At 36.0% G+C, this 26,912-nt stretch overlaps 2 protein-coding genes across 5 annotated transcripts; one reads left to right on the forward strand and one right to left on the reverse strand.

The window, feature by feature from the left end:
- Positions 1-289: 289 nt before the first annotated feature.
- On the forward strand, positions 290-11,747 carry LOC134542485 (gamma-glutamylcyclotransferase-like). 4 transcript variants are annotated; one of them, XM_063386811.1, is made up of 5 exons: positions 290-309; positions 4,814-4,931; positions 7,032-7,168; positions 9,482-9,650; positions 9,799-11,747. In XM_063386811.1, the coding sequence occupies exons 2-5, from the start codon at positions 4,827-4,829 to the stop codon at positions 9,928-9,930; spliced, it is 543 nt and encodes a 180-aa protein (XP_063242881.1). In that variant the 5' UTR covers positions 290-309; positions 4,814-4,826; the 3' UTR covers positions 9,931-11,747. The 4 variants fall into 4 exon arrangements, with proteins under 4 accessions (XP_063242881.1, XP_063242879.1, XP_063242880.1 ...); XM_063386809.1 differs by lacking the exon at positions 290-309 and adding an exon at positions 354-685; XM_063386810.1 differs by lacking the exon at positions 290-309 and adding an exon at positions 823-1,138.
- Positions 11,748-13,105: 1,358 nt separating this feature from the next.
- LOC134542483 (leucine--tRNA ligase, mitochondrial) lies at positions 13,106-26,673 on the reverse strand. The gene is made up of 11 exons (XM_063386807.1): positions 26,520-26,673; positions 25,071-25,283; positions 23,712-23,954; positions 22,807-22,949; positions 20,586-21,254; positions 19,749-19,915; positions 18,833-19,006; positions 17,202-17,384; positions 16,095-16,342; positions 14,886-15,116; positions 13,106-13,491 (listed from the first exon to the last, which is right to left on the reverse strand). The coding sequence occupies exons 1-11, from the start codon at positions 26,616-26,618 to the stop codon at positions 13,270-13,272; spliced, it is 2,592 nt and encodes an 863-aa protein (XP_063242877.1). The 5' UTR covers positions 26,619-26,673; the 3' UTR covers positions 13,106-13,269.
- Positions 26,674-26,912: the final 239 nt, after the last annotated feature.

A 26,912-nucleotide genomic window follows, 5' to 3' on the forward strand; every position in this document is an offset into this window, starting at 1 on the left:
TCACGCCGTTCGGGGCACTGCACTACGTTGCGCGCACGGGCGCGGCACTTATCAGGTGTTGAGGACACATAACGGCCTGTGCTCTCAGAGGGAGCACTGACGGCGGCGTCAATACTAAACATTAAAACAACAAAGAATTAAAAATAAATATTGCAGAACACACAAGAATATGATCCTACCGAAACACTCAGCAAACAATTTGCCCTCGCATTTGTTTCTCAAGATGAAGAGCATCGAGAGCATGACCAGTTTGGCCCGAGAGCATCTCACCCTCCACCAGTAGAATGGATACCCGCCATACTGTTTTAGGCAAGTAAAGCTTCCAAGGATGCCCCGAGTTCATAGTTCAAAGGAGTCAGCGAGTAAAACGTTTCGCAAATTTAATTCTTTTTTCTAATAATTAATTATGTGCTTCCGGCTCCGGCACCGGAATATTGATTGTCATTGATAGTTATTTAACTATTTATTTACATTTTTTGTGCTTACTTAATTTTTCTTATTATTGCGTTTTAAAGTTCAACATTCATGTAAATACTTGTCAAGTGAAACTGTTGCTTTGATTTCGTTTGTTGTTGGTTGAATATCCAATTGTTTGCGGTGTTTTTTTTAACCCATTTCGAATAGCCAAGATGTTAGCAATGTCATTTTCTTTTACTAGTAAATTACTGCTGTTCATCTTGAATAGGTATTTCTTAATCTCCTTTTGGTATTTTGCTTAGTAGCATTTTAATGCTCTTAGTCTTCTGTTAAAGTACTATTTTTATTTCACTGTAATGAACATTTTGTCATAGGCTGTTCTGAGGGTTGTCTACAAAGCAGTTTTACTGGTGCTATTATGATGTTATGCGTGTAGCAAACATACGTCGTAACAAGTAGTACGTCTAAAAATAAATACATGTCAAGGGTTGATGCTTGGGTGTGGATGCACATTAGGGAATCACGTAATTTTTCCTGTTGTAATTATTATTTACTTTCCATTTAACCACCTTATCTAAATGCGGAATATATACATTCTTATGGAATACCACAATTAAAGCACAACATGGCGGTGGCCATTTCACTGCATGGGTTATCTAATGAGACCTGATAACAGCAATTTCTCAGCAACTAGTCGGAATTAAGATATGCTGTTTACAGGGTAAATAGATGAACATCTTTAGTGTTCGAAAAACGTATTTTACGAATTTTATTGTTTTATTTACAGAAAAGCAGCAACGTGAGAATTTTACAGTTTAATGAACAATATATTGACATCGCAAGATGTCCTAGTTAGAAATTTGCTACAATTTTTTGGTGGCAAGCAGAAGAAGGTATAAATGTCATTTTTGTTGGGGGAACTTGTAAAGAAATTCACTTATAACTAACTCAGCCACCAAAGCACTATGGTCACCCGATATAAAAAAAATAACAAAAATCTTTAAAGTCAAATTATGGAGCGATAACAAGCCAATTTCCTACTTGACCTCTAAAACAGCATGCACCTCTGTTCTAGAATCCCCCAAAAATTCAATCTTAACTTGACACTTGAGCAAAGATCATGATAACCCTGCATACCTACACCTAAAAATATGAGAATTGAGAGAAAACTTGTAAATGAAAAAAAAAAATACATATAAGATATATTTACATGCTCGTGTTTAGGGACTTCAAGAGAAACTAACGGCACCGGGGGGGGGGGGGGGGGGGTCAATTTTGTTGGCTTCCCTCCCCTTTACCTATGTAAAAACAAATAGTGTAGACTTCACCATTGCCACAACTGTAAATTTGATCTACCTGTATCAAATAACTTGTACAGTTTCCAATTAATTCTTTTATCAACAGACTCGTGTAATTATCATCCTATCAGAAAAAAATCTTGAAACTCAACCTGGCCTCTGGTGCTTGGGCCCCCTGCCCCCTCTACCAATTACCAGTTGATCATTCAGTGAGCAATACACGTACGTGCTTTTTACGTGTTTGACTCATATTTCATCACATTCTATTTATATAAAATGCAGGGTTCACATTGAACTGACAAAGTGGTGAAATTCTTTGTCATTTAGGTTACATATTGTCAATAAAATAATGTTTGAATAAACTTGCAATGTTTAACTTGATGTAAGTTTTTGGACATACACCATTGCTAAGAACTTTTTCTGTTGAAGGAAAACTAATAAATAAAATAAATAAATAAAAATACCCAAAAAAGACAAAAAACCCCACAAAATTAAGCAAACAATTGCTGTTGTCAACAAGGATATGAACACCACAAAATATTCCGAAACAGGAATATGGTCAACAAACAAAGAAAAACAAAGAAAACTGTACTAAGAGAATGAAAAAAAACCCACAAATGATGACAACACAAAAATATTGAACCCAAAATAATTCAGCACAACAGTTGAAACGAGACAAAAACACGACAAAACGAAAAGACAAACAAATACAATAGTTTTACCAAAACAGAAACAAGCGACGTTTCGGGAACTGCTATCTGCTCCCGTCCTCAGGCAGAGACGCACATGGTACGGAAACACAGGTACATTTTTCTTTGTTTGTTGACCATATTCCTGTTTCGGAATATTTTGTGGTGTTCATATCCTTGTTGACAACAGCAATTGTTTGCTTAATTTTGTGTGTTTTTTTGTCTTTTTTGGGTATTTTTATTTATTTATTTTATTTATTAGTTTTTCTTCAACAGAAAAAGTTCTTAGCAATGGCGTATGTCCAAAAACTTACATCAAGTCATGCACTCCCATTGCACAAATCTTTTAAAGATAACTTGCAATGTTTAGTCCATTGATTTCAATGAAAGTGTCATATTTTGTAGTCTTAAAAAGTCATTACATAGTTGTAGAGCAAAGAATTTAAGTTTAATTATTAATTGTTTTTATACACAGTATATTGCATAGGCCTACTAACTTTTACGCGCAACTTCATTTGCATTATTACAGATCATGGCTTTCTCCCCTGCTGCATTTCCTGTAGTTGATGATTTCAATGCAACAACTCTCGAGATACAATTTTGTATTTGGAAACCATACTTACCACCATTTACCCCCAGAAGTTCTCTAGTTATGAAAAACATAAAAGAAACACTACATAACGTTTTAGGCTTATTCATATTCTCTCACCATCCCTGTTAATACATTAGGTGATACAAATTTTTCGTGATAAAATCTACCCTCTTTTCACCCCCAATGTCTTAACCTTGCTTGATTAGTTTTAGAGAAATGATTTTTTTTTATTAAACCATATTCACCCTCTGATCACCTTATTATGTGTGGAATACCAGAAATTGGTTAAAAGAAGTTATAATAGTACCAGAGTGCACCATAAACTATAAAATGGTCATGTGATAGCTAATTACGAGAGAATTTTCTGTTGCACCAAGATCTGAAACAATTCTTAATAAAATGCAAACGGTGTGGTATAATGATAAATTTTAAAAATACAGATACCATGTTAAGTTAAAAAATAATAATTTGTGAAATATATTATTTATTAGATAAATAGGAAAAAAGTAAATATGTATATCTATCTTTATCTGTGTATGCAGAAAAAATTATTTAAATGTTAAGTCCACAATAATTATGAGTACATATATTTTATAAATTATTTTTAATTGTTTCTAATGTATGTCAGGATGAAAAAAAAGGGAAAAAAATCACTTGCCTGTTGTACATTTTTGCAACTGATATTTTTCTTTTTAATACTGCTGAAAATGTTGAGACAATTGAGTGTGTTTCATGCATTAAATAATTTTTATTTCAAAACACTGTGCTGTCTGTATGATGTCTCTCATCGTGGCACTATACATATAGCAAATCCCTGTGTTTTTTTTTAGTAAATACACGTGTGGTATTTGTGTGATGAGTGATCATCAGTGACATTATTGCCAGATACAGACCTACAACATAACGTTCTTGGTACACAATTATTTTCTTGTAACTTACAAGTTGTAAGGATTCTGGAATGTATGTAACATTCACTGTCATTTAATTATAAGGTATGGTGAGCATATCTTAAAAAACAAATAATATAATTTTTATCGCATTGAGATTATTTTAATACTACAGTGTACTCTGTACTGAAACCTTTTGTTCAAACTTTTGAATACTAACACATTAATCAACCATACTCAAGATCTTACCTACTAATAATATATTTTGAAGACTTTTGTGATTACATTTCAATTTTTTTATCACTCCTACTGAAACCACTGTAAAACTGGGTGAATAGATAGTTTGGTCAAAGAAACTTTTATGTATGATATAATGTAAAAAAACTTTTATTGAATTTTTTTTTTAATTCTTAGAGAGGACTATTTCTATTTGTTTTATGTTACTACATTTATAATTGGATCAAGCTAAATGTCAGTGTAATATCTACTTTGACTGATGTTTCAAGATATATCACACTGGCAAGAAAAATAACTGAGGAACTGCGTAGGTAAGAAAATAATGAGACAAGGAATAAAGAAGTGGGGGTAAGAAGAGTTGAGGGCTAACAAAAAAACAGGCAGTAAAAATGTGTATAGTGTATAGGGGATGAAGTAGTAGCAAAAGAAAAGCAATTAGAGCAATACTTGGTACATGATTAGCACTTGTCAGGAATAGCAACAGAATGCTACGTACTCAATGGAAAGAAATAGTCTGTGAGCTTGTAAGTGTAAGCTACAGTTATAATGTGCAGCAAAGTATTTATATATAATCCAACTTTAAAATGTAACTTTTAGTATTGATAAAGGAATGAATAAGTATTTTCATCTGTCACAAACTGAAAGTTCTTTTTAAATACGTATATTTTAAGACATTTAATTTTTTGTTTGCAGCAACACATGCGTAATGGCAAGCAAATTCCTGTATTTTGCATATGGCAGCAATCTACTGGCTCAGCGACTGCACATTAATAACCCGTCTGCAGTGCGGGTGGCGGCTGCTAAATTAGAGGTAACAGCTCCACAGATTTTCATTATATAATAATAGAGTGGATGTATAAATATAGCAGTGAACACATCTTTTTAAAGTAAATGTGTTTTTATGTAAGAGTGAAATTAATGTTTGAGGTCTGCAATCCCAAATACTACCCAAGGGATTTTTTGAAATTCAGACTATTTTAGAAGGCACACAGTAAATGAAAGTGTGGGAAAACAGTAAGTATACTAACAAGAGGAAGAAAACCAACTGTATTTCATAAACTTAAAGCACTTTTTAACCCTTCAAATTTTTACGTGAATCAAAAATCAACAGGACTGAATTTTGTTCGCTGGGAACTAAACTAGCAGATAATGGAAGTCACAGCCATGCTTCTATCAAGAGATAAAACTTAGTTTGTGGTGGGTGAATGCTAGCATTTGGGTTCAAGAAAATGACCATACATCCACATTTAAATAAAACAAGATCAATTTTAATTTTAAAAACACGTTTTAATGATGTATATCATTCGTTACCTGTTTGGCCTGCTGCAGAGCAATTACAACAGCCTTACCCGCAGCGTGTGTGAAGTTGACCTTGCACATGTAGAATGTAACCTTAGCCATTAGAAAATACAAAATCACTTTGACAGCATACACTACCTAGGTCCTAGGGATAGTTCTTTATGCATAGAATTTTTTTTCTACATACAGAAAATAATGCAGAATATGTAGACTATAATAAAATTAGGAATGTAGTCAATTTTCTGTTATAAAATACAATAATTTTGAACACAAAACAACATAGTACATGCAGATTTTAACATTTAAGTAAGTTGAGATTTTAAAATTTTTACTCAAAACAAATTAGATAATATTTGTCATATTTTTTTAAAAAATTTGGTGAGCCGGGTACAGAACTGACGATGGTGAGTCACAGCCAGGGGTTATTCTGAACATATCAATAAGACTTAGTTCGAAAATTGCAGAAAAGCCAAAGCATTGTCTGTGGAATAACCCAAGCTTTAATATAAGGAAAATAAGTCAGTTTTGATATGTGTAATGGAAAACTTCAAAAAATACTGCTGCAATTTGACAAATTTATTGATTAATGTTATCCTAATTTGACATTTCATTGCATAAGTGTTTTGTTTAGTATCATTTCTAAAATTTAATTACTCTCTATTCAAGATTAGGAGTTTGGTGAAGACTTGTGTAAATGTTTGTAAATTAATAGACATAGATTTAAACCAGTAAGGCTATGCTTCGAAACCAGTTTTCCCCACTAGTAACAATATGAAATAAATTTCAATATTCTGAGTGACACACTATACAATATAATACATGTAGATAACACATTTTTTTACATGTTTACTGTACCATCCCTACTAGTTTATTAATTAAGATAGCATTATTGTACAAGCTGCACACAGTAATAAATACTTCTTTAGTGCCAGGGGCAAAGTCCTTGCAGAATGAACTTTACCAAGACTAGTGAGCCATTGACAGTTGATGGGAAGTGACTCATTCAGATTGTAATAAAAATAATAAAATGAGAATCTCATATATTACATATTTCTTGAACCAATTGTAATGGAAACACTGATACAAGAAATTATATTAACAGATTAGTAATTAAAGCTTTATTTCTTTAGCAAAAACCAATGAAATGATGGAGAAAGATCACCATATTTTATCAGAGAAATGGAAAATGGTGCTGGAATTTTTTTTTCTGAACTGATTATTTGTTTTACAGATTGAATCTTCAGAGAAACAATATAAAATGGCAAAAGTCTCAAGTAACAGGAACTTTTTTGATTTTATTTTATTTTGGATGATCTCATAATTAAGTTGTTGATGTGTTTTTGAGTATATTTCTAAGTCAGAATGTGTTGCATCACAAATGAGAACAGAGTAAAAAGTTTTTTTTTGGGATGAGTGGAACCATTTTTGTAGAGCTGTTCACAGAAATTTCTCAGTCAGCGAGGAGCAAGTGAGTATGGATTGGGGGCTGTGTGCCACCATCAACCTGATTGTTATTTCTCTTGAGCCACGGGAGTTTTCCTTCGTAGTGAGAAAGCACGTTGCCACAGTGTCTCCGTGGGGGCTGGTGATACCTGCGTGGATGTGTTCCCAGAACTACCGCCTGGACTTTGGTACGGTCCCTTCCCGGTCGTGGGGCGGCACCCCTGCGACGATAGTTCCGGACGACTCGGAGCACTGCTGGGGGGCTGTGTGGGAGATCGACCTGGCAGACTTGCCCAGCTTAGACAGGTACACCCCTGGGGTTGGACTGAGGGGAAATGGAAACTAACCTATATGTTATATTTGATATTCGTGAGTAAATTGGTATTCTGGTTGAAAGTTGATTGAAATAAAAATATAAACAACAGAATTCATAGAAGCGTCAAATTTAGCAAATCTTTTAACATTTAGTGGCAATGTTGTTTTCTTATCCTAATACATATATGTTTATTGTTAACTAGCTGACCCGGCGAACTTCGTACCGCCTTAGCGTAGCAATGATGCACTACTTTATTTTGTATAGCTGACCTATCTTAGGTATGAGTACCTATTCAATTTGAACTGGAATCTATAATATCCTCCATATAAAAATGAATCCATAATTCCCTGGTATCACTATAACTGAAAAGGACCTTACTAATTTAATTAAATAAAAAACAAAATATATATTGTCAAAATAGTGTTTATTCCATAGGATTCAATAATTCCACAAAAATCTTCTTAGTCTTTAAAACAATTATATGTCAAACGACATAAATTTACATTAAAAAAGTTCAAAAATGAAAATTCAACTGTAAATTAAAGAAAACAGTTGTATTCTTCTTTATAAGTAAGTATATCACACAAAAACAAACATAGAAAATGTTTACATATGTATTGATTTGTTTTTCTATTTTTAAACTGCAACACAGTAATAACGAATTATGGCATGACAATGGCCTAGGCAGAATGTACACAGCCAGAATAGCCTGCGCCAGCAGCTCTGTACCGAATGTACCGGTACAATATGTAGTAAAACGTTAATGTTGATAAATATTTCCTATACGATACAGTTTCTTTACATCCTCTTTGAAGATATTTGCAGCAAACATTCTGTCAATTCTATGTCAAACGTCATAAGGTTACTTTAAAAATATTTATATTGTACAAAGTGTTGGGTTAGTTTGGAAATAATTTTATATATGGTGGTTCAGTATTCTTAAATTTTCTAATTTTCCGTTAAATTTTTTCTTTCATAAGAACCTTCTCGTGACAATAACAAACACAACAAAAAAAGAATTAGTGATATCGGTTCAGTCATTTACGCGTGATGGCGTGACCAAGGGAAATAGGAATTCATTATTCTTAAATTTTCTAATTTTCCGCACAATTTTCTTAATTTTTTCTTTCATAAGAACCTTCTCCTGACCATAGCAAACACAACAAAAAAAAAATTAGTGAAATTGGTCCAGCCGTTCACGCGTGATGCCGTGACCAAGGAAAACGGGTTTCATTTTTATATATATAGATGTACCTTTTCTTTAATGTTTTGTTTTGCTATTTTTACATGGCTAATTGACTGGTAGGATCTCTGCTGATTCCTCTGTTTTCATTTGTTTTACCCAGCAAGATTTAATTCACTTGTGTTGCCCTGTTATTTTCACCGACTCAGACATGTTTCTCACACTATTTCCTTTGTTTAAAACTGTTGTTTTTTTAAATAATATTTATATTAAATAGGCAACAAATACAGATACATTTCCTTCTTATAGTAATAACTAACACTTAAAGCTATACAAATTTAAAAAAGTAGCAAAAACATTAATTTAAGGTGAAGTTACTAATGCACCTGACATCTTTATATTTATTGAAGAAGTAATACTAATAGTTAATATTGAAAGGAAAAAAAGTGAAAATGTATGTTTGGAAATTTTATTAGTTGCTACAAAACTTGCTAAATGTAATCATGTCTAATAACTAGCCCCTTGCTTTGCTAGTGGTGAAGTATCATCTACTATTCTTGCTCTTAGTTCTTAATTTTTACATTGTTATTGGTTGTTGATGTTTTGAGAAACAATGCAAGGACAAAATTGATAATGAAATGAACATTTTAATTTTCATAATTTATTAAATATTTAAATTAAAGAAAGAAAATCAAAACATATATTGTGTGTGAGTGAGCGAGTTAGTTACACTCACTTCGCATAATCGACAAAGGTACCTAAAAATAGCAGTTTCAAAAATACTATAAAATTATAAAATTAGATGATTAAATTCACAGAAATGTTTAGTTTACAAAGAGCAATAAATTCCATAAATTTATCAAGGTATTTGGTTTTATGATGACTATGAATCAATTACAATTGGATTTTTTGGCTTAGTTGGCAGTAACATAATTTCCATTTCATATATTTACTTGTATATTTGCGTGTTTTCCATTTGGCAATATCCATCATAATTCAAATTAGAATATTTTCAGTTAATTACACCTAGGAAGATCAATAACAAATTATTTTCATGTGAGCTATCCAGATGAGCTCTAGGTAAGGCAGTTGTAAGTTGTGTTTGTTTGTGACCACTCAGGCAGGAGGGAGTTGGCGAGGGCTTGTATTTCCCTCGCAACGTGACGGTCACGTCTCTGGACGGAGAGAGATATCTGTGCCGCACCTACCAGCTGACGGAGACGCCCCCAGCTCTTGGAAGGAACCAAACACGCCCACTTGAAAGTCGGCCTTCCTACATATACTGGCAGGTAGGAGTGATCATGCTAACTTTTTTTTTTTAGTTTTGGAATACTGTCCTTAATATAATAATATTGTTTTCAATATAAAATATTAAAACATAAAAAAAAAAGAATTGTTTGTATATTATTAACTGCACATGTAATGTTAACTCCACAGGTTATTATACAAGGTGCTCGGGAGTCGGGATTACCTCAAGAATACATTCAGAAACTGAATAATATCCAGCACAATGGATATAATGGAACAGTAGCAATACCAGTGCAGATTTCCGAAAGCAGTGAGAAATAGTAAACAACATTGATTTGGTGAAAAAGTGATTGTTTAAAATTGGAACTCTGGAACAGCGTTGGTTCAGGAGGGGCTCAGTCGTGTGAGGGTCTGTGATAATTTAGAAGTTATTACTTGTTTTGACTCGGTGGCATGCTGTGATAATTATTTAGATATAATTGTTGTATGTTTAAACTCAGTGAGATGCTATGTGCCATTCTATACTAAATATATTAGTTTGATGTTTCAATGCTAAGCATTTTTCACATAAACAGACATTGGTTGGCTAGTTTTACATTATGTTTTTGCTTTATTTTATGTTGATAGTTTATTATCTCTGCATTCTTGGGTATCATCCTCGCATGGTTAAATATGCCTTGTGACTGAAGGCATAGAATTCCAACTTTTTTTCTTCTTCCGATTGCACAATTAGCATATAATTTTAGGCAGAACTTTGCCTACTATAGTTACTAAAAGTAACATTTTATCATAAAGAGTACACTCTGTAAGACACGCTCATGTTTGGGTGATTGGAATCATACCTTATGTTTATTTTTATCACCTGTACTTGTTATCCTGTGATTTTTTTTATCCATAACAACCCTAACTGTTACTATATTTCTGTTTCCTTAGTAAACAATATTCCATTTTCACTCAATTGCTGTTTACGCACAACTGGCTGTCATTTTACTCAGAACATGCATGCAAATAAAATACTTGTGCAAGAGTCATGCAAATGTGACCCTTGTTGAGCAGTGCATTAGATAAAATTGGTAAACTTTAAGCAATTTTTATTTTTTTATGGTTTTAATTACCTAGGCTGTGTAAATTACTTGTACTGACTAGTGGCACTGTATAAATTACTAGATGGTGCATTAAAATACTCCTAATTTTGGACTTCTCGTCTAATCCAGCACACGTACCAGTGAGGTTCTACTACAATATTAACACATAACAAAAGTAAAGATTGAAAATTCAGGCTCAGTGTGATTTCTACAAAGATTTGTAGGGTATCTCTTGTAGAGTATGAAGGTATCATTGTATGATCTATCGTAACAGAAAATATACATATATGTACCATTTATAAAAAAAAGTGTTTTGCCAAAAGGAAGTGAAACAAACATTATTTTTCTTAATCTGGTTCACAATGTTACTTCTAACTTAATGCTGCACCAGTAAATTGTACAGTAAAACCATGTTATAATATTTCTGCCTACAATGTTTTCCTGTGTATGTCATATTTTTAAAGTCCTAACATTTTCCAATTAGGACAGTGTATTTAATTCATGTGTGTAACGTTTCATGAATTATCCATTTCCTGTTTATAATGTTTGTTTTCACACGTTCAAGAAATGCAAAAAAAAAAAAATTAAAACCTTTGTGTATTCTATATATCAGAGGTAGTACTTATGCTTGCTGTTATATGTACTGAAACATTAGTCTTGGAAACAAAAATAACAAATCTTTCCATTTTTTCCATTCTGGTGTTTTTAGTTTGCCAACTGTTTTATAATGGCATAAAAATCCATAAAGCTTTTTATATTTCTTACAGAGTTAAATTTATTTCATTTGTAGATAGGAATGTTCAAGTGGCAAAGTAATTTGTCATAGACAGGCATTTCCACTCTAAAATCTGAGACAATCTTACATAAATGTGGCCTTGTCTGTAAAGACAAAGAAAATAGAAGCTGGAAGCACTATGAAGTTGGAGAAAAATTGTTGGCGTGGTTTAAGCAAATTTGAGCATCGAGTGTACCTATAAGTCGTTTTAACATGAATGTTGTTTATATAGCTTTATAAGGCCATTGGTAAAAAATTAAATACTGACAAATGCTAAATTGATATTTCCTGCTTTTAATGTTTATTCCTTTTGCTCCCTTGAATAAAATTCTGACAGGGTTCTGCTAAAATTTCAATTTTCCCTGTTTTATCACATAATCGTCACACTGCTCAAATTTAAAGAGGAAAAAAAAAATTCTCGCATAAACGTTGCATGATGTTTTTGGTCCCGCTGTTAGATTCCGAGTGCTTTGTGTGGTAGTAAACATAACAAGATAAAGCACCATGTAGCAGCAATCTGTTTTCAAGAATCTATCAGGCAGTTTTGTAGTTATAATGGGAAAATAGAGTAATTGCAATACTCATTCAAGATGTACCAATACAATTCCCCGTACAATATGGTCAAATGTTAAGGTCCCGCCATTTTCTCATTAAGATAAATGTTACATTTTTTCAAGTTAGTATATGTTGCCCATAAATAATTTTTTTTCTTCATATAGAATATATTTTAAAGTTTAAATATATTATTTATTCAGATATTACAGTTTACTTAACAGAAATAAGAAGTTGTATGATGTGTAAATTTTCTTTTAAAGACATTTTCAAACATTATAACCTTTATCTGTTTGTCTTGGTTACCACTGTGTACCCCTTATAAAAATGTAGCCAGGAATAGTTTGGTTATGTTGATTCCCGTATAAAGTGCGCGCATGTAGTCGGATATCGATAGCTCGCCGATTGTATGCAACACACATGCTCTGTCAAGTGCCTAGTTAACTACATTTGATAGCCCACACTCTTTCTTGAGTAAGTGTGTACTACGACAATAGTTGTGCGTTTTCCAGTTTATGTTCGGGTCACGGTTTTAGTTTTTCTATTTAAAGTTGAACAAAATATGGTTTTATTTTTGTGATTTATTTTTAAAAAAATTGTTTGATGTGCTTTAGTATACTAAACGTTTTAAATAAATGTATTTTCGTGATTTATTTTTAAAAAAATTGTTTGATGTGCTTTAGTATACTAAACTTTTTAAATAAATGTATTTTCCAGGTATAGGTTTGGTTTTTATGAGTAACTTTACCTATATAAAAAAAAAGAAGTTTTTTTCACATTAAAGTAGCACCTCTAATTTTCAAACTTGATTTTAGTATAAAATATGCGATGATTACGCAATAAAACATGGTAATCTAGTTCAGCTTTTGGCATTGGTTAGAGAAATTGTGTATTACATTTAGTTGGTAGGACCTGCAATACAGCTGCCTTAGCATCTGTAGCTTGCTGTGCAAGATGGCCTAAGATTCAAAAATCACTTTGGTCTTGAGAAAAAAAAGACTGTTCATAAGTGAGTTGGGTTGCTTACACTAGTGATGGTTTTCTCACTTCATGTTGCCAATATGACCAAAATTAGAAGCAAGTCTCAACTAGAGTAGTAATATATTGCTAGTATTTTGATCTTGTTTTGGTACATACATGCCACGCAGCTCGCGGTGCAACCGTATAAATTACCGACTGATCACTTCACTTAAAATTTTCCGATGCCATCACAACATTTTGTTGATAGTGTTGGTTGTGGACCGGCGTTCACTCCGGAGCAGGAGACGAGAGCTTGGCGTGCCTGGTGACGAAGTGCAGCTCCGCCCTGTAGTCCGGGTGGAAGGTGAACACTGTGTCCACAGTCTCGTAGCCCCTCGTGTGTTCCTGCAGAGCTGCCTGGGTGGCGGCCATCTCCAGCGCACGAGACTGCGTCAAGTTGTCAAAGGCAGTCTTCGCCATTTTCACTGAACTGACTTTAACACCATTCACCTGCAGGGAGAAGAAAAAAAAGATTTGTGTTGAACAGACAAGATTTTATGGTTTTATTTTTAACAGTTACATATTTAAAACAGAAACATTCAGTGTTATTGTTTTATTTTTATGAAAGCTGTTATATAATTCTTACTCCACCAATATGCTGCATTTTTACCATAAAATAATTTGTAGTTAATTAGTTTAAGAACAATAAAAATAAATTGGTGAGCATTTGTGGTTTAAAAGTTATCCAGTAAGAGATGCAATATCACAAATTAAATTACCGTATTTACTTGCATAATCGTCGCATCAATTTTACCAAATTTTATGAAAAAAATGTGAGCTGCGACCAATATGTGAGAAAAATTAAAAAAAAAAATTTTTAAGTAAATTTTTTTTGTAAATCGCTTGAAAATGCTTAATTAAAGAAGTTAATATCTAGGTACATGGTACCTATACATAATATTTATTTACAATACGCGCAAAATAAACAAAACAACTTTTGGTTACAAGAAGTTTGGCAAAATAAAAATATAGTATAAACAAAATTGCGAAAAAATCAATAAACAAAATACATTTATAAAACACATTCAGTCTCAACACTCACCAAGTTTAACTATTCATTGTCTGAACTAGATTCTGATGCATCAGATTCATTTGCCGGGATGTCAACGTCATCTCAATCGCCGCTGTCGTCACGTGTTATTCAAGTTGTCTGTCTGTTTTCGCCAGTCACGAACAAGTTTTTCACTTACTGAAAATTCTTTTCCATGCTCTTCTGCAAATGCGATTACGCGCAACTTGAAAGTGGCAGGATACGAATTGTATTTACCCATATTTTTACAAAATTAACTTTCTCAAACTCTGCAATTATCGGTACTTTCCACTCCAATGCAAATGAGATAAAACAATGGCATCACAGCATCTTATCTTCCACACACATTCCTTCCTCCCACACGGCCAATTAGGACATGCCGCTCAAGGTTGGACCAATGATAAGCGCCACACGCCACGTGAAAGCAGGCTGTTCCTTTGTGTTTACGGCTGTTCCATTTGCGCGTCGCGCCTCAGTAGCCGTCAATAAATAAGGGTGCGACGATTATGAGGAGAATCTTAAATACCAAATTCATTACCTCAAACAATAGGTGCGACGATTAAGTGATGGCGACGATTATTCGAGTAAATACGGTAATTTTGTCTGATCCATGCACTTTTGATACAATTTTTTTGTCCAGAAATGATGTTCCTTGAATTTCAAACATTAAAATATTCCTTTTTTTTATTATTAGAATTAAGTTTTTGGATAAATGCTAATTAATGTCATGATATTATAACTTTTACATCTGGGGAGCTTGTGATTTATTGGTGCTGATAAGTGTCTACTCTCATCAGCACTAACAGAAGTGTACCTTGAAGATGAGATCCAGCTGGTAGGCCGGGTCCAGCCGAGGCCACGACTGCTCCAGCACCCCCTTGTCCCACTGGATCTCCCCAGACCGGTCGAGACGAAGGGGGGCAGACACGAAACCAGACCACAGTTCGGAGGCGAAGTGTGGTGCCATCGGTGCAAGCATTACTATCTGGCACGCGAGTGCTCGCTCAAACTGCAGGCTGGCTCCCACCGCGGTCGGCGTGGCTTTCTGTGGGACAGTAAACCAAGATTAGGTTCAGTGTGACTTTGACAGAGACTGTTGAACCTTTTTCCAAAACTTTGCAAGTAAACAAAAATATTACCAAGGAATACAGATAAGGAACTAAAGCAGAACATGAAACCTTATGAATGAATAAAAATTTAAAAAAATTTAGAACTAAAATAATAAAAATGCAAAAGATAATCGATAGACAGGATTAACTAAAGATGTCTGAAATAATAAGGTACTGATTAAGTGATTATATACTTCTGCGTGTCAGGCATTTGGCTAGCTGCACCATTTACATCAACACCCTTAATCTCCATTTTTTTTTATCCAAACTGAACTCAATGTCTGTAAAAATAGCCCTGCTCTACCAGGTTTCAAAGATTCAGACTTCTGTTTAGCTTAAAACTCTGTCTTGAATGTTATGTTAGTAATTATGCTCAACCCACGTTTCTTTTTTATAAAATTAGAATAAAATAGAGGAAACAAATATAAATTTGGGTCAAACATTTGTCAACATCAAAGTCACCAGAGTTAGATAAGAGGTGAAACTATGAGCTTAAGCATCACAGGTGGTAAGTATTAGTACACAAAAAAAATCTTGGTGAGTGGCAAGCACTCTGAATATCAAAGAGAATCTAACAATTACTAGGAACTAGCATCATAGGTTGGTGGTAAATGATAAAACTATTTATTCAAAAAATTTATATTAAAAAAGTGCTGTTCACATGATGTCCACTTTACTTTTTATTTCATTTTATGCTTGAACACCTTAAATCCACCACCACTCAAAGCCTGACAGCTACAAAGAAGAAAATTTCACAGCAGCTTAAATATTATTTCTGTGAAAAGAACCAACTTGCACTGAAATATCTTAGGATGTAGTGGACATACTGAATCAATTTAGTTATCCTAGCAAAGCAAAGAAAGAAAAAAAAGAACCACCCTGATATATAACTGTTTTGAATCTAGTTTACTCACTCGTAGACTGTTTGTGAGTCCTTGCATTTTGGATATGGCAATACTCAGTTGGAAAGAGATTTGGTAGTTGAAAGTCACTCCTTTCACATAGTAGTTCCTGTTGTCGAACATGATCTCTTCTTCCTTCTGGAAGTCCGGGCTGTTCTGTTCAGCGCGTGCGTTCTTCGCCGCCATCTGCGATCGCACTCGAAGGAAGTTGCCAACGGTCAGCCACAAACGCCTCTGCCAGCTCAAGATGCCTGGAAATGCTGTAACGGAAAGATGCAATTTGAGTCCGGTGATTTGAAGCTCACGTTTACCACACTGCTCCAACCTGTAGCATTTAAAAAGTGCACATAATAATAATAAAGCCAGATGTACCTAACCATAGGAACCTACTCATATTTATAAAAATAAAAGTATGAAAAATACAATTTTTTAACTTTTTTCACAGTTAAATATTATAATATGTATTTATTTTCAAAAAATTTGGAAGATGGTGGATGTAGCCATTAAATCAATCTTGAAACCTGATAAATATGCAATACGCTTTGCTGGTGTATAGATCTGATCTGTAACTTTAGTGCCACGCATGAGCCTCTACAGGAAACCAGAAAGGCGTTTCTGCGCCAGCAGAGTGGATCTGTGACATCACCAGCAAGGCCTGATGCTCCTGATGCCTCGCGAGGCAGTGCAACTGTGGCAACTACTGCGCCACGTGACGAGCCCATCAACATGGCAGACCAACTAGTAGCAGCAGAACTTTCATATCTTTGTTAATGAAAATTTTTTTAGTGATGCATTAAATGTAATTGTTATCAAATGAAATTAAAGATATTAGGGGAAAAAAAAACAACAGTAAATAAAACAACTTTGGACTATACGAGCTTTCACGAATCCTGAGAGAGGCAATATGGGATCAGTTGATAATCAAAACAATCAACATAACTGATCATGGAGATGTTAAGAAAATATCCCAGCATTCGCTTGGAGTAGTTTAGTGAAACAGAATTTGAACCTGGATCCCCCTAAATACTAGACTAATGATTTGGGGCAAGAGTTTGAGCATTACGGATTGATGCTCATCGTGCTGCGTGCGGTCCACACGGAGCAAACAGTAGAACTCACTGTCGGTGGACCAGTTCCTGTGTGAGGTTGGGGCCACGTCAGCCAGGATCAGCAGCCGCGTGGCGTCGATGCCGTACTGCCCCATGACGTCCTCCGGGTCGACCCCATTGCGCTTGGACTTGCTCATCTTCTCCCACGCGACCACCAGCGGCAGCCCCGAGCCCTTATCCACCGGCGTGCTGCCTGCATGCGACAGTGTACAGTCATCTGGCTGCAGAGTCCACGCGGCAACTGTGCAGCTGCTACCTGCCTCACCTACTTGACAATACTGTCCCATGAGCATGCTTTGTAGATAAAATGGAAATGCCCATTAAAAAAAAAAACACTAAACCATCAACCAACACAATGTCTTAAGCATCCCATTTAATATTGCATTGTTTCTGGCCATTGGCTCCTTGTATTAAGTTGCCAAACGTACCCAAGAACATATAAGGTTCAAGGCTGGCCCTCTTATTTCTCTCTCCCAGAAGACCACTGCACGCTATGCTTTCTGAATGACTGCTTTTGAACCAGTCATAAAACAAATTTTTTTCTTCTTCTAACTGCAGCTTGGTGTTTCAAAAGAGGCTATCGTAAATCATTCTACTGACAAAAGTGGCACCAGAAAAGTTTTAGAAAATATGGAATACATTTTCTAATTTAATAATTTTCAAGTGCTATAGGCTTTAATTGTGATTTCCACCCCATAAATCGTTTTTCATAAAGTTACAATAAAAAAGTTTGGAGTCGCAATATATTCAGTCAGATTATTTTCATGTAAATACAGAAAGTGCTTTTGAATTTTTTTTCATTTGAACACAAACTATCAATTTAAAACATATCCGTCAAGAAAAAGTAAAAAATTGATATGTAACCATTATCTACTTTTACTCCCTGGCAGCTGATGGCAATATTTTGGAATTTACTTTTGACAGTCATTCCTACCAATGACAAATACGTAATAGAAATACAGTAATACCTCGACTTACACTATCTCATCTTATGCGAATCTGGAGTTATGTGATTTTTTAAATCTTCTTGTCTGTTGGAAACTTGACAAAAGGACTCAGTTCAATTGAAAAAGGTTAAAAATTTTGGAAAACATAGATGCCAACGAACAGCACATTTCTGCAACAAAACAAGGAATAAAAAAAAAATATTAGCATGCTACGAGAAAATTCTATGTGAGAAGAAAATCTTTGATCTGTCAGATGACTCTCTTAGATTTTATGAAGCCTTCAACGTCAAAATAACATCAGTTTACGTTTTGCTATTCATAATCATATAATTTGTTGTATTATCTAAGATTTTATTACACATTTTTTTCCAAATTATGGTTTTCTTTAGCTTCTGGTCCCAATTTTACATATTTTGTATGTATGTATGTATGTATTTTAATGCAAAATGGTACCTCGACTTAACGGGAATTTATTTACACAGTTATAGTTTAGTCCCACCTATCGCGTAAGTTCAGGGTATTACTGTAAAACATAGCTACACACAACACTAAGTTCGAATTACAATTAAGCCCAATCCATTGTTACTTTGAATGTGCAACATGTTAAAAAAATTAACACAGGAAAAGAAATAATGATACGGTTATTTTCTAAAGAAGCTGTCATTCATTACATGGGAGATAGGTATAACGTTACCTGAATGGTCAACCTGATCAGATGAAAGATAGCGGTTGGTGCCCTTCACCCTGAAACTGCGACCTTTCACCATTCCCTGGACCAACAACTGTCTGAAGGGCTCCTTGTGAGGCACCAAGCCCTCGCTGTGCAGAAAGTGGTTCATGAATCTGGCATAGTACAGATGCAGCACCGCTGGAAGGAAACACACTGTCACGAGGACTAGCCAGACCTGTGTGATGCAGGCAGCGCCCATCCGTCCATCATCACTACCCGCCTGATCAGATCAGCAGTGACGCCTCACTACCTCCCCAGCACTTTCCCATTCTCTGTGGCTCTTGAGGGTTCGGCACTTCCCAGAGTCCAGTCTGAGTGAAGTGGCGTAACTAGGACACCATCTTTCTCAGAGCTTCGAGTGTTGTGCATTTGTTATAGCAATTGTTTACCGGTACCAAAAAAATTTACAGCCATCCCATTTATATTGGACATGTACCCAAGTATCACAATATGCTCTTTAGTTAAGTAAACCTAACTGAACAAACTTAAAAGATGTATGTATTTTTGTTTGTTTTAATACCTTTGTTATTTTTAATAATCTAAACTTAAACTAAGCATTTAGCATCACCATATATATATATATATATATATATATATATATATATATATATATATATATATATATATATATATATATATATATATATATATAGACACACACACACACACACACAATACATACACACACACACTACATTGCTCATGTGAAACTGAAAGAATTACACTGTTTCCAGGTGCCAAGTGGATATTATGGATATAAACAAATTTACAATAAATAAAATAAAACCAAAACCACTAGTATTTTACAGTAGAACATTGAAATATTTCAGAATAAAGTTAATTTTTTTATATTTATAGGTACATATCTAAGATTTCTCACCGTGTTCTTTCCCTCCAATATACAAATCAACTGGCATCATCTTAAATGCCAGGTCTTTGTTAAACGGCTCTTGCAGATTGTGCGGGTCCAAATAACGCAAGAAGTACCACGATGAATCAAAAAACGTATCCATTGTATCTGTTTCTCTTACAGCATCTCCGCCACACCTTGAAAATAACAAACCTGAGTAAATTAATAAGGACATAATAATTACATATCCAACATAAATCATTTTCAGGCAGCACACTTTTCAAAACGTACCATCATCAGGATCTGAGCTCATGCATGAAATATAATACAGCAATATACTATATTATATGGTTGGTTGTAAATAGCTAAGTTATAGGTAGAGACCCGGAAAATTCGCGGGTTCATTTCGTGTTATGCTAAAATTCAAATAATTATACCTTAGTGCTGCTTCTGCCATTGGTTCACTGTTAATCTGGAGGACTGAGGGCCAATTAGAGACCCTCACTCATAGAAGTGTCGAATCACAGGCCACCCAGTCGAGACGACTCACAAGTCAGCAGCCAATGAACAGTTGACATTTGCCCGAGTGTATAGAGGATATTGGAGTCTATCCTGGAGGTCATTGAACCCGCGAATTTTCCGGGTCTCTAGTTATAGGATTGTGTTACAATGGTCAAAACAGTTACAGTAAGAGTATGATAAGCATCACACCATACATATATCATGTGGATATCATATGTTGATAAATGAGGGAAGGAAAATGAACTTACAATACTTTACTCAAGATGTACACATATTAGGGAAATGAGCTGTATTTTATTGGAAAGCTCCCAGCCACAGAGATGCACGAGAGAAGCAGCAGCTCACCTGGGACAGCTGGTGTGCAGCCAGTCAGCGGCCTCGGAGAGGGTCGAGCGGCCCCGGGCGGACAGCTGCTGCGAGTGGGGCAGCTCCACGGGCAGGTCCCGGTACGGCACCGGCTGGGGGCCCCGGCAGCTGCCGCAGTGCACCACGGGGATGGGCGTGCCCCAGTAGCGCTGCCTCGACACCAGCCAGTCGCGCAGCTTGGAGCTGCTCGGGTAGGCGCGGGGCGCTCCCCCCCTGGCCTCCTCCGTGGCGGGGCCGGCCGCCGGGACGCCCTGGCGCTCCGCGAACTGCCGGTCGCACCGCGAGAGCCCCGGGACCCCCAGGCGGGCCTCGGCCCCCTCGCCGTACTCCACCTGGTCCGTCACGTACACCGGCAGAGAGCCGCCCGCGAAGGGGTTCCTGACCCTCGCTGCGAGTCTCCTGCAGGGGCCCCCTCTGCCCGGGGACTCCAGCCGGTCCAGCACGCTCCCGGGAGCGACCGCCACGAAGCTCGCCTCGAAGACGCTCTCCGGCCTGTCCGTCCACACGGTCAGAGTGTGCGGCACCTTCAAGCCCTCCACTTCAAACTCCATGTTCATGCCGTCGCACTCCCCGATCCAGTGTCTCTGTAGTTTGATGATGTCTCGCCAGTTGTTCAGAAGCGGGTCGCTCAAACCGTCGTACAGCGCCCTGCGACAGTGACAGACGTGTGCTGCTCTCAGGGTGCAACACGAACACACGGTCGGCCAATTCATTTTCTTTCTCAGCCGAACATTAAACATACTCACACAAAGAAACTGCCAAGTGTAAAAAATTAATTTGCAACATACAAAGGTTTTTTGTTTTTTAAATAATAGGATCCTGGGCTCCCAGACTCATAGTGCTAGAACCAAAATACCAAAATTTGGCATTACTATTAATTTATTAACGAGGAGTTAGTACCCTATTTTGTACAGTTGCTTCAACTATGAGAAACAACCCTCTGTAAGTCAGATACTGCACAACCTTTTTTTTTTAATTAAACAATAAACTACATATATAAAGAATTAATTATTGCTCTCAATGTCAGACATTGTAAAAAAATTAAATTTGTATCAAAAAGGCATTAGACAGTAGACACTAAACTGTCCAGGAAAACTGTTTATTATTTTTAATTCTCCCTCCACTACTCATCTTGGTTAGTGAAAGTTATCAGGATTTAGGACTCAAAATTGATTCTATAATATTTATTCAAAGTATTTTTAGTAAAAGTTTCTGTGATCATTATTTTATTTTTAAAATAGACATGCAGTGTTCTATAAGATATATAGACTAGCACAAAAATGTGTGTAACACTGCAATTGTAAAATGTGTATTACTACTTACAACAAAAAGTGGACACTGTCTTAGGTGTTAGGCTATATTAATAAGATACACGTACACTCATATCAATTGTCATTTTGTGGCTTTACTCATAATTACATTATAGTTTGAATACAAATACATTACACACGTTCATGGCATACTGTAGGCTAAAGTAAAATAATTTATAAGAAATAATTATTAATGAATTAGTGTTTTGGAGAGGAAGTGAGATAATAAAATAGAATACTGTTATTCTGACTGCCATGTCCTTCATTGGCACAGAGCATTTGAATGAGCAACCCGGGGACTGAGTCAGACCTACTGTCTAGTCTTTTGTGCAAGACAGTGAGTCACAAAACCATACCTTTATCTTTACTCTAAGTCTCTGCACATTTTAGATTATTTATAATCCATTTTCTGAAGTTCAATGTGGCAAAAATATATACTATAATATAAATTAAATTTTGGCCTAAAAGAAATAAGGTTTTTAGCCATGGAACAAACTATAAACATTCCAGAACGAAAAATCAGACACACTCACAACTTGGAATATCCAACAAACAGGTACAAGAACAGATATGTACATATCTTTATTTATGCGTAAAAACATAATCAAAATAGAAGCAAAATACCTCATTCCATGAGCGAACTGAATTTTAATGAAGTACACATGATAAATTCATACAAACAAACTAACAGCTGAAGAATTATATATGTGTTTAGAAGCGATATTTTTCCATCGGCTGATTCCGTCAAATACCCAAATATTTCAGAACCAGTCCAACATACAAATTATTTGATGGATGCTCAGAGTCATCCACCTTGTCAGCCAGCGTCGCTCGCGGTGTCACACGAGGTGCCGGAAGTCTGGCAGAGGGACATGCGTGTCTGCACGTACTTGGACAGGCAGGTGGTCTTGACGAACCACTGGCTGAGGAGCTTCCTCTCCACTCGCGCCCCCGAGCGCCAGGAGCAGCCCCTCTCGTCCACCTGCTCGTCCGCGAGAACCGTCTGGTCCACGGGGTCCCAGTTCACCAGGGCCTGCAGGGACGCACACGCTCCACGCTACATTACACCTGTCTTTCTTTACAAAACACCACTTTTCAGTACCGTATTCAACCGTATCTAATACCACCCAGGGGCATAGCCGGGGGGGGGGGGTTAGGGGTTAACCCCCCCCCCCCCCCCCCCCATAGCACCAAATCTTTAATTAATTTCTTATTCATCACTCAAACAAATTTGATATTAAAATTAATAAAATTTTTACCATTACAATATTAAATCTAAGTACCGAAAACTGTTAAAATAGCACTATTTTACACCTTAAAATCCAAAATTTCCCGGGGGAGGACCCCCGGACCCCCCGCTTTAATACAGGGGGGGGGAGGGGGGGGCATGCTTCTTAACACCCCCCATACACAAATCCTGGCTACGCCACTGATACCACCCCAAACTTTTTGATTATAAGTTTATGAAAAATACTTACAATGTTGTGGTCCCCTGAGAGGGTGGTAGAGGAGGGAAAAGGGGGATTTAAAATTAACTTTCTGTCATGTATAGGTTGCATATGTAACGGCAAGAAATATTTTATACCCAGTTGTTTTGTTATGTTTGTAGCACTGTTAAAAATGACATGCTTACAATAATGTAATATTTGTTGTAGCATCACGCTACTGTGATTCCAGCATAATGCGACAGAACTAACTACTCCCAAGTTTTCTTTGCCTGCTATACTTCTGCAACTGAACATCCTGCAATTATGAATGGCTACATTCAAGGAAGTCGTAACACAGAGTTACCTACTTCCTTCCTGTAAACGAGGCCTGCATCGTACAGCCTCAAGAACAGCGCCTGGGTCCACTTGTAATACGCGGGATCGCACGTGGATATCTCCCGAGCCCAATCGAAGCTGCAGCCGAGCTTCTTGAGCTGCTCCCGCATGTGAGCGATGTTGCGAGTCGTCCACTCCCGCGGCTTCACGCCGTGGTCGATCGCAGCGTTCTCCGCAGGAAGGCCGAACGCATCCCAGCCTATGGGGTGAATAACCTTGGGACACAATTACACTGATTGCAGATACAAACACACAATAACAGTAGTGCACAATGAAAAAAAATTGCACAGAAATTAATTAATTGCTTTTTCTAGTTGTGTATGTCTTTTAATTTATAAATGAATTACATTCATGTCTTATGGCAAGAGTTTCTAATGTATGCAATATAGCTCACAGTCACATACACACAATCACATGTTTATGCAACACATTTTTGTTGTTACTAATTACATACATTGTACCAGCATCTGTTACACAAACGACCACGTCTTAGTTCAACACTGACTGAAAGACTGCAGGGAAGGAACATTATGGCACGGAACACCGTGTGAAAGGCAACAACTATCAGAATGACGACCTCCAGGAGGAAGGATGGTAACTGCTCCCAATGAGGTGGTGCAGAAGTGGAATGAGAGTGGTGAGGAGAGAGGAATAGGCATATCCTTCAAACCACCACCGGGAATGTCCATCAACTATACATGCTGGGATGGCTTAGAGGGTGGGGAGTCAGGTTGGCCATCTCAAATTGTTTCAAATTGCAAGCCTTTTTGAGCTTTAAAATAGTCCATTTTCATTGGAAAGTATCATTTAAAAAGAAATACATGTAATTATATGGTTCTATTCTATGCAGTTTCCACATTGTAATGACTTTGTATGCTTCTCGCATAGAAACATTATCACCGTCATACCCTCATGGCATTAAACACATGAAAATATGATACAAGTCCAAAATAAAATGAGCTGCTAGCCTATTAAATAATTTTTTCTTAGTCTAAATGATCTGACAACTAGGACACAGATTATAGAAGCTATCAATTCAAATAGTCTACTACACTTTTATTATGACACTAATACAAGTCACCACACTTTTCCCCAAATATATAGCGGAATTGACTTGATGTGTGTTATACTGTCATGAAGCTAAAGTATGTTTGGTTACAATCAGGGATGTTTTTTAAGCCTTTAGGAATTTCAAAAGCTAATGTCAAAGACACGTCTTTTTCCATGCATGGTGGAAAGATGTGCGATTGGCAGAGAGACGAGACCTGGGCCTTCTAAAGTGATCAATACCATTAGCTCCTTCCATTACTCGCTGAGCCCTAAATACTCACGTTTTTGTTATTCATCTGATGGAAGCGAGCCATTGCGTCGCTGATGGTGTACACTCGAACATGCCCCATGTGCAACTTCCCAGACGGATATGGGAACATTGACAGCACGTAGTACTTCTCTTTCGGACTGTTCTCTTCAAACTCTACTTTCCTCAGTCTTCCATGCCAGAACTTCTCTATTTTATGTTTCACATCGTCTGTTAGTTCTTCATCCTATAGGAAGATACATGTACCAGCAATCATGTGAGCTGAATAATTAAAATTGTCTGTGAAAAAATAAGATAGCCTTATTTACTTAATTTTAATGTTGTTATAACTGTCAGAAACTCGACACCATGAAAAATTAATAAAAACCGAGTGTAAGCAATGTTTGGCTTCAGATAAATCTGATGCATTTCTGCCCTTTTTATGAATAAAAAAAAGTAACAAAGAGACATCACAACTACTTTACCCATTTCAAGAGGACGAAGCTAGCGAAAGGTAACTGGTAGAAGTGATGGGAGAAGTGACAAAGCATTGATTCTGTGACATCACGCAACAGCGACAGGAAGCCACAGTTTCATAATGCTGGGACTAAGCCACATTTAGCATGCGTCCTTGCAAGTCTATGGTACATGATGCGGACTATTTTAATTTTGTACAGCGAAATATCCTGAATATAACAAAAACTTGATGTAACAATGAATTATAGCATTATCAAATTAGTTAAATATCCGGAAAAAAGTTTTTCACTTCCTAACATTGTTTGCACTGTTATGTTTGTTACATGGGCCTTAAACTAATAAATGTTCTACCGATATCCCTGTTAAATACAGCATCCCAATCACATACCATATTTAAACGACATCTCAAAGATTACCTACTACGAATAGCTCCATACTCTGTCAATGAATTCCTCAGTGCATCTACATAAATTGCTGCATTGTTTTATATTATCATTTTTTATTGTATCATATATTATTGTGTTATAATGTATTTTTTTTATATTGTTTTGTGTGTATTATGATGTATTTTATTTATAATGTTGCTGACAAAACCTGGACATATGTACTGTCAAATATAGGACGCTAATAAATGAAATGAAATGGAAATGAAATGTCCAGGATCTTTCGACGTACTAAATTAAAACGCAAGCATAAAGTACCACAGGAGCAATCATACAGGATCAGGCCATCAGTATCAAGGGATACACTTGGATACGTGATATGGAATAATTATCTTTAGTGTACCTAACATAACCACTCTATAAAATGATCGCTTACTGGTACACTACCTGAAGTATCACAACACCCTCTTAGATAATAATTGGAAAAAAAAATTCAGGATGTAAAAAGAAAAGCATTTTGGAATTTTTCATAAAAGTGGCTCTTCTTCAAAATAACCGTACGAAAATATATATGCACTGAAAGCAACACACACACGCATGTATATCAAAATACTAGTTTTTACCCATTTGTGAATGCCAGTGTCTCGTCGTTGACTAAAGTGAATTCCACGTATACACCTGCAAAATGTTCTTGGGGAGAAACTCATTTCCAATATCCGCATACAGCTATCACAATCAGCATGTCAGCTACTGCATTAACCTTTGTTTATATTTACTTTTACCATGTGTAGGAGGCAGCCATATTTATTTTATTTAACAATGCAGGTTCAAAAACGCTGCCATGTTAAAATATAATTTTTACTGTAAGTGTATTTATTGATATAACCTAAATTTTAATTGAATAAATCTGTGTGTGAATAAAAACTTAGAAACCAAATTATTTTCAGATGATTGATTCAAAAATAGTTAAGCAAATCGAGGAATATCTGTGATTAGAGGTGTTTCTGAATCTCAAT

Source organism: Bacillus rossius (genome assembly GCF_032445375.1).
Source record: "Bacillus rossius redtenbacheri isolate Brsri chromosome 4 unlocalized genomic scaffold, Brsri_v3 Brsri_v3_scf4_2, whole genome shotgun sequence".
Lineage (NCBI taxonomy): Eukaryota > Metazoa > Arthropoda > Insecta > Phasmatodea > Bacillidae > Bacillus > Bacillus rossius.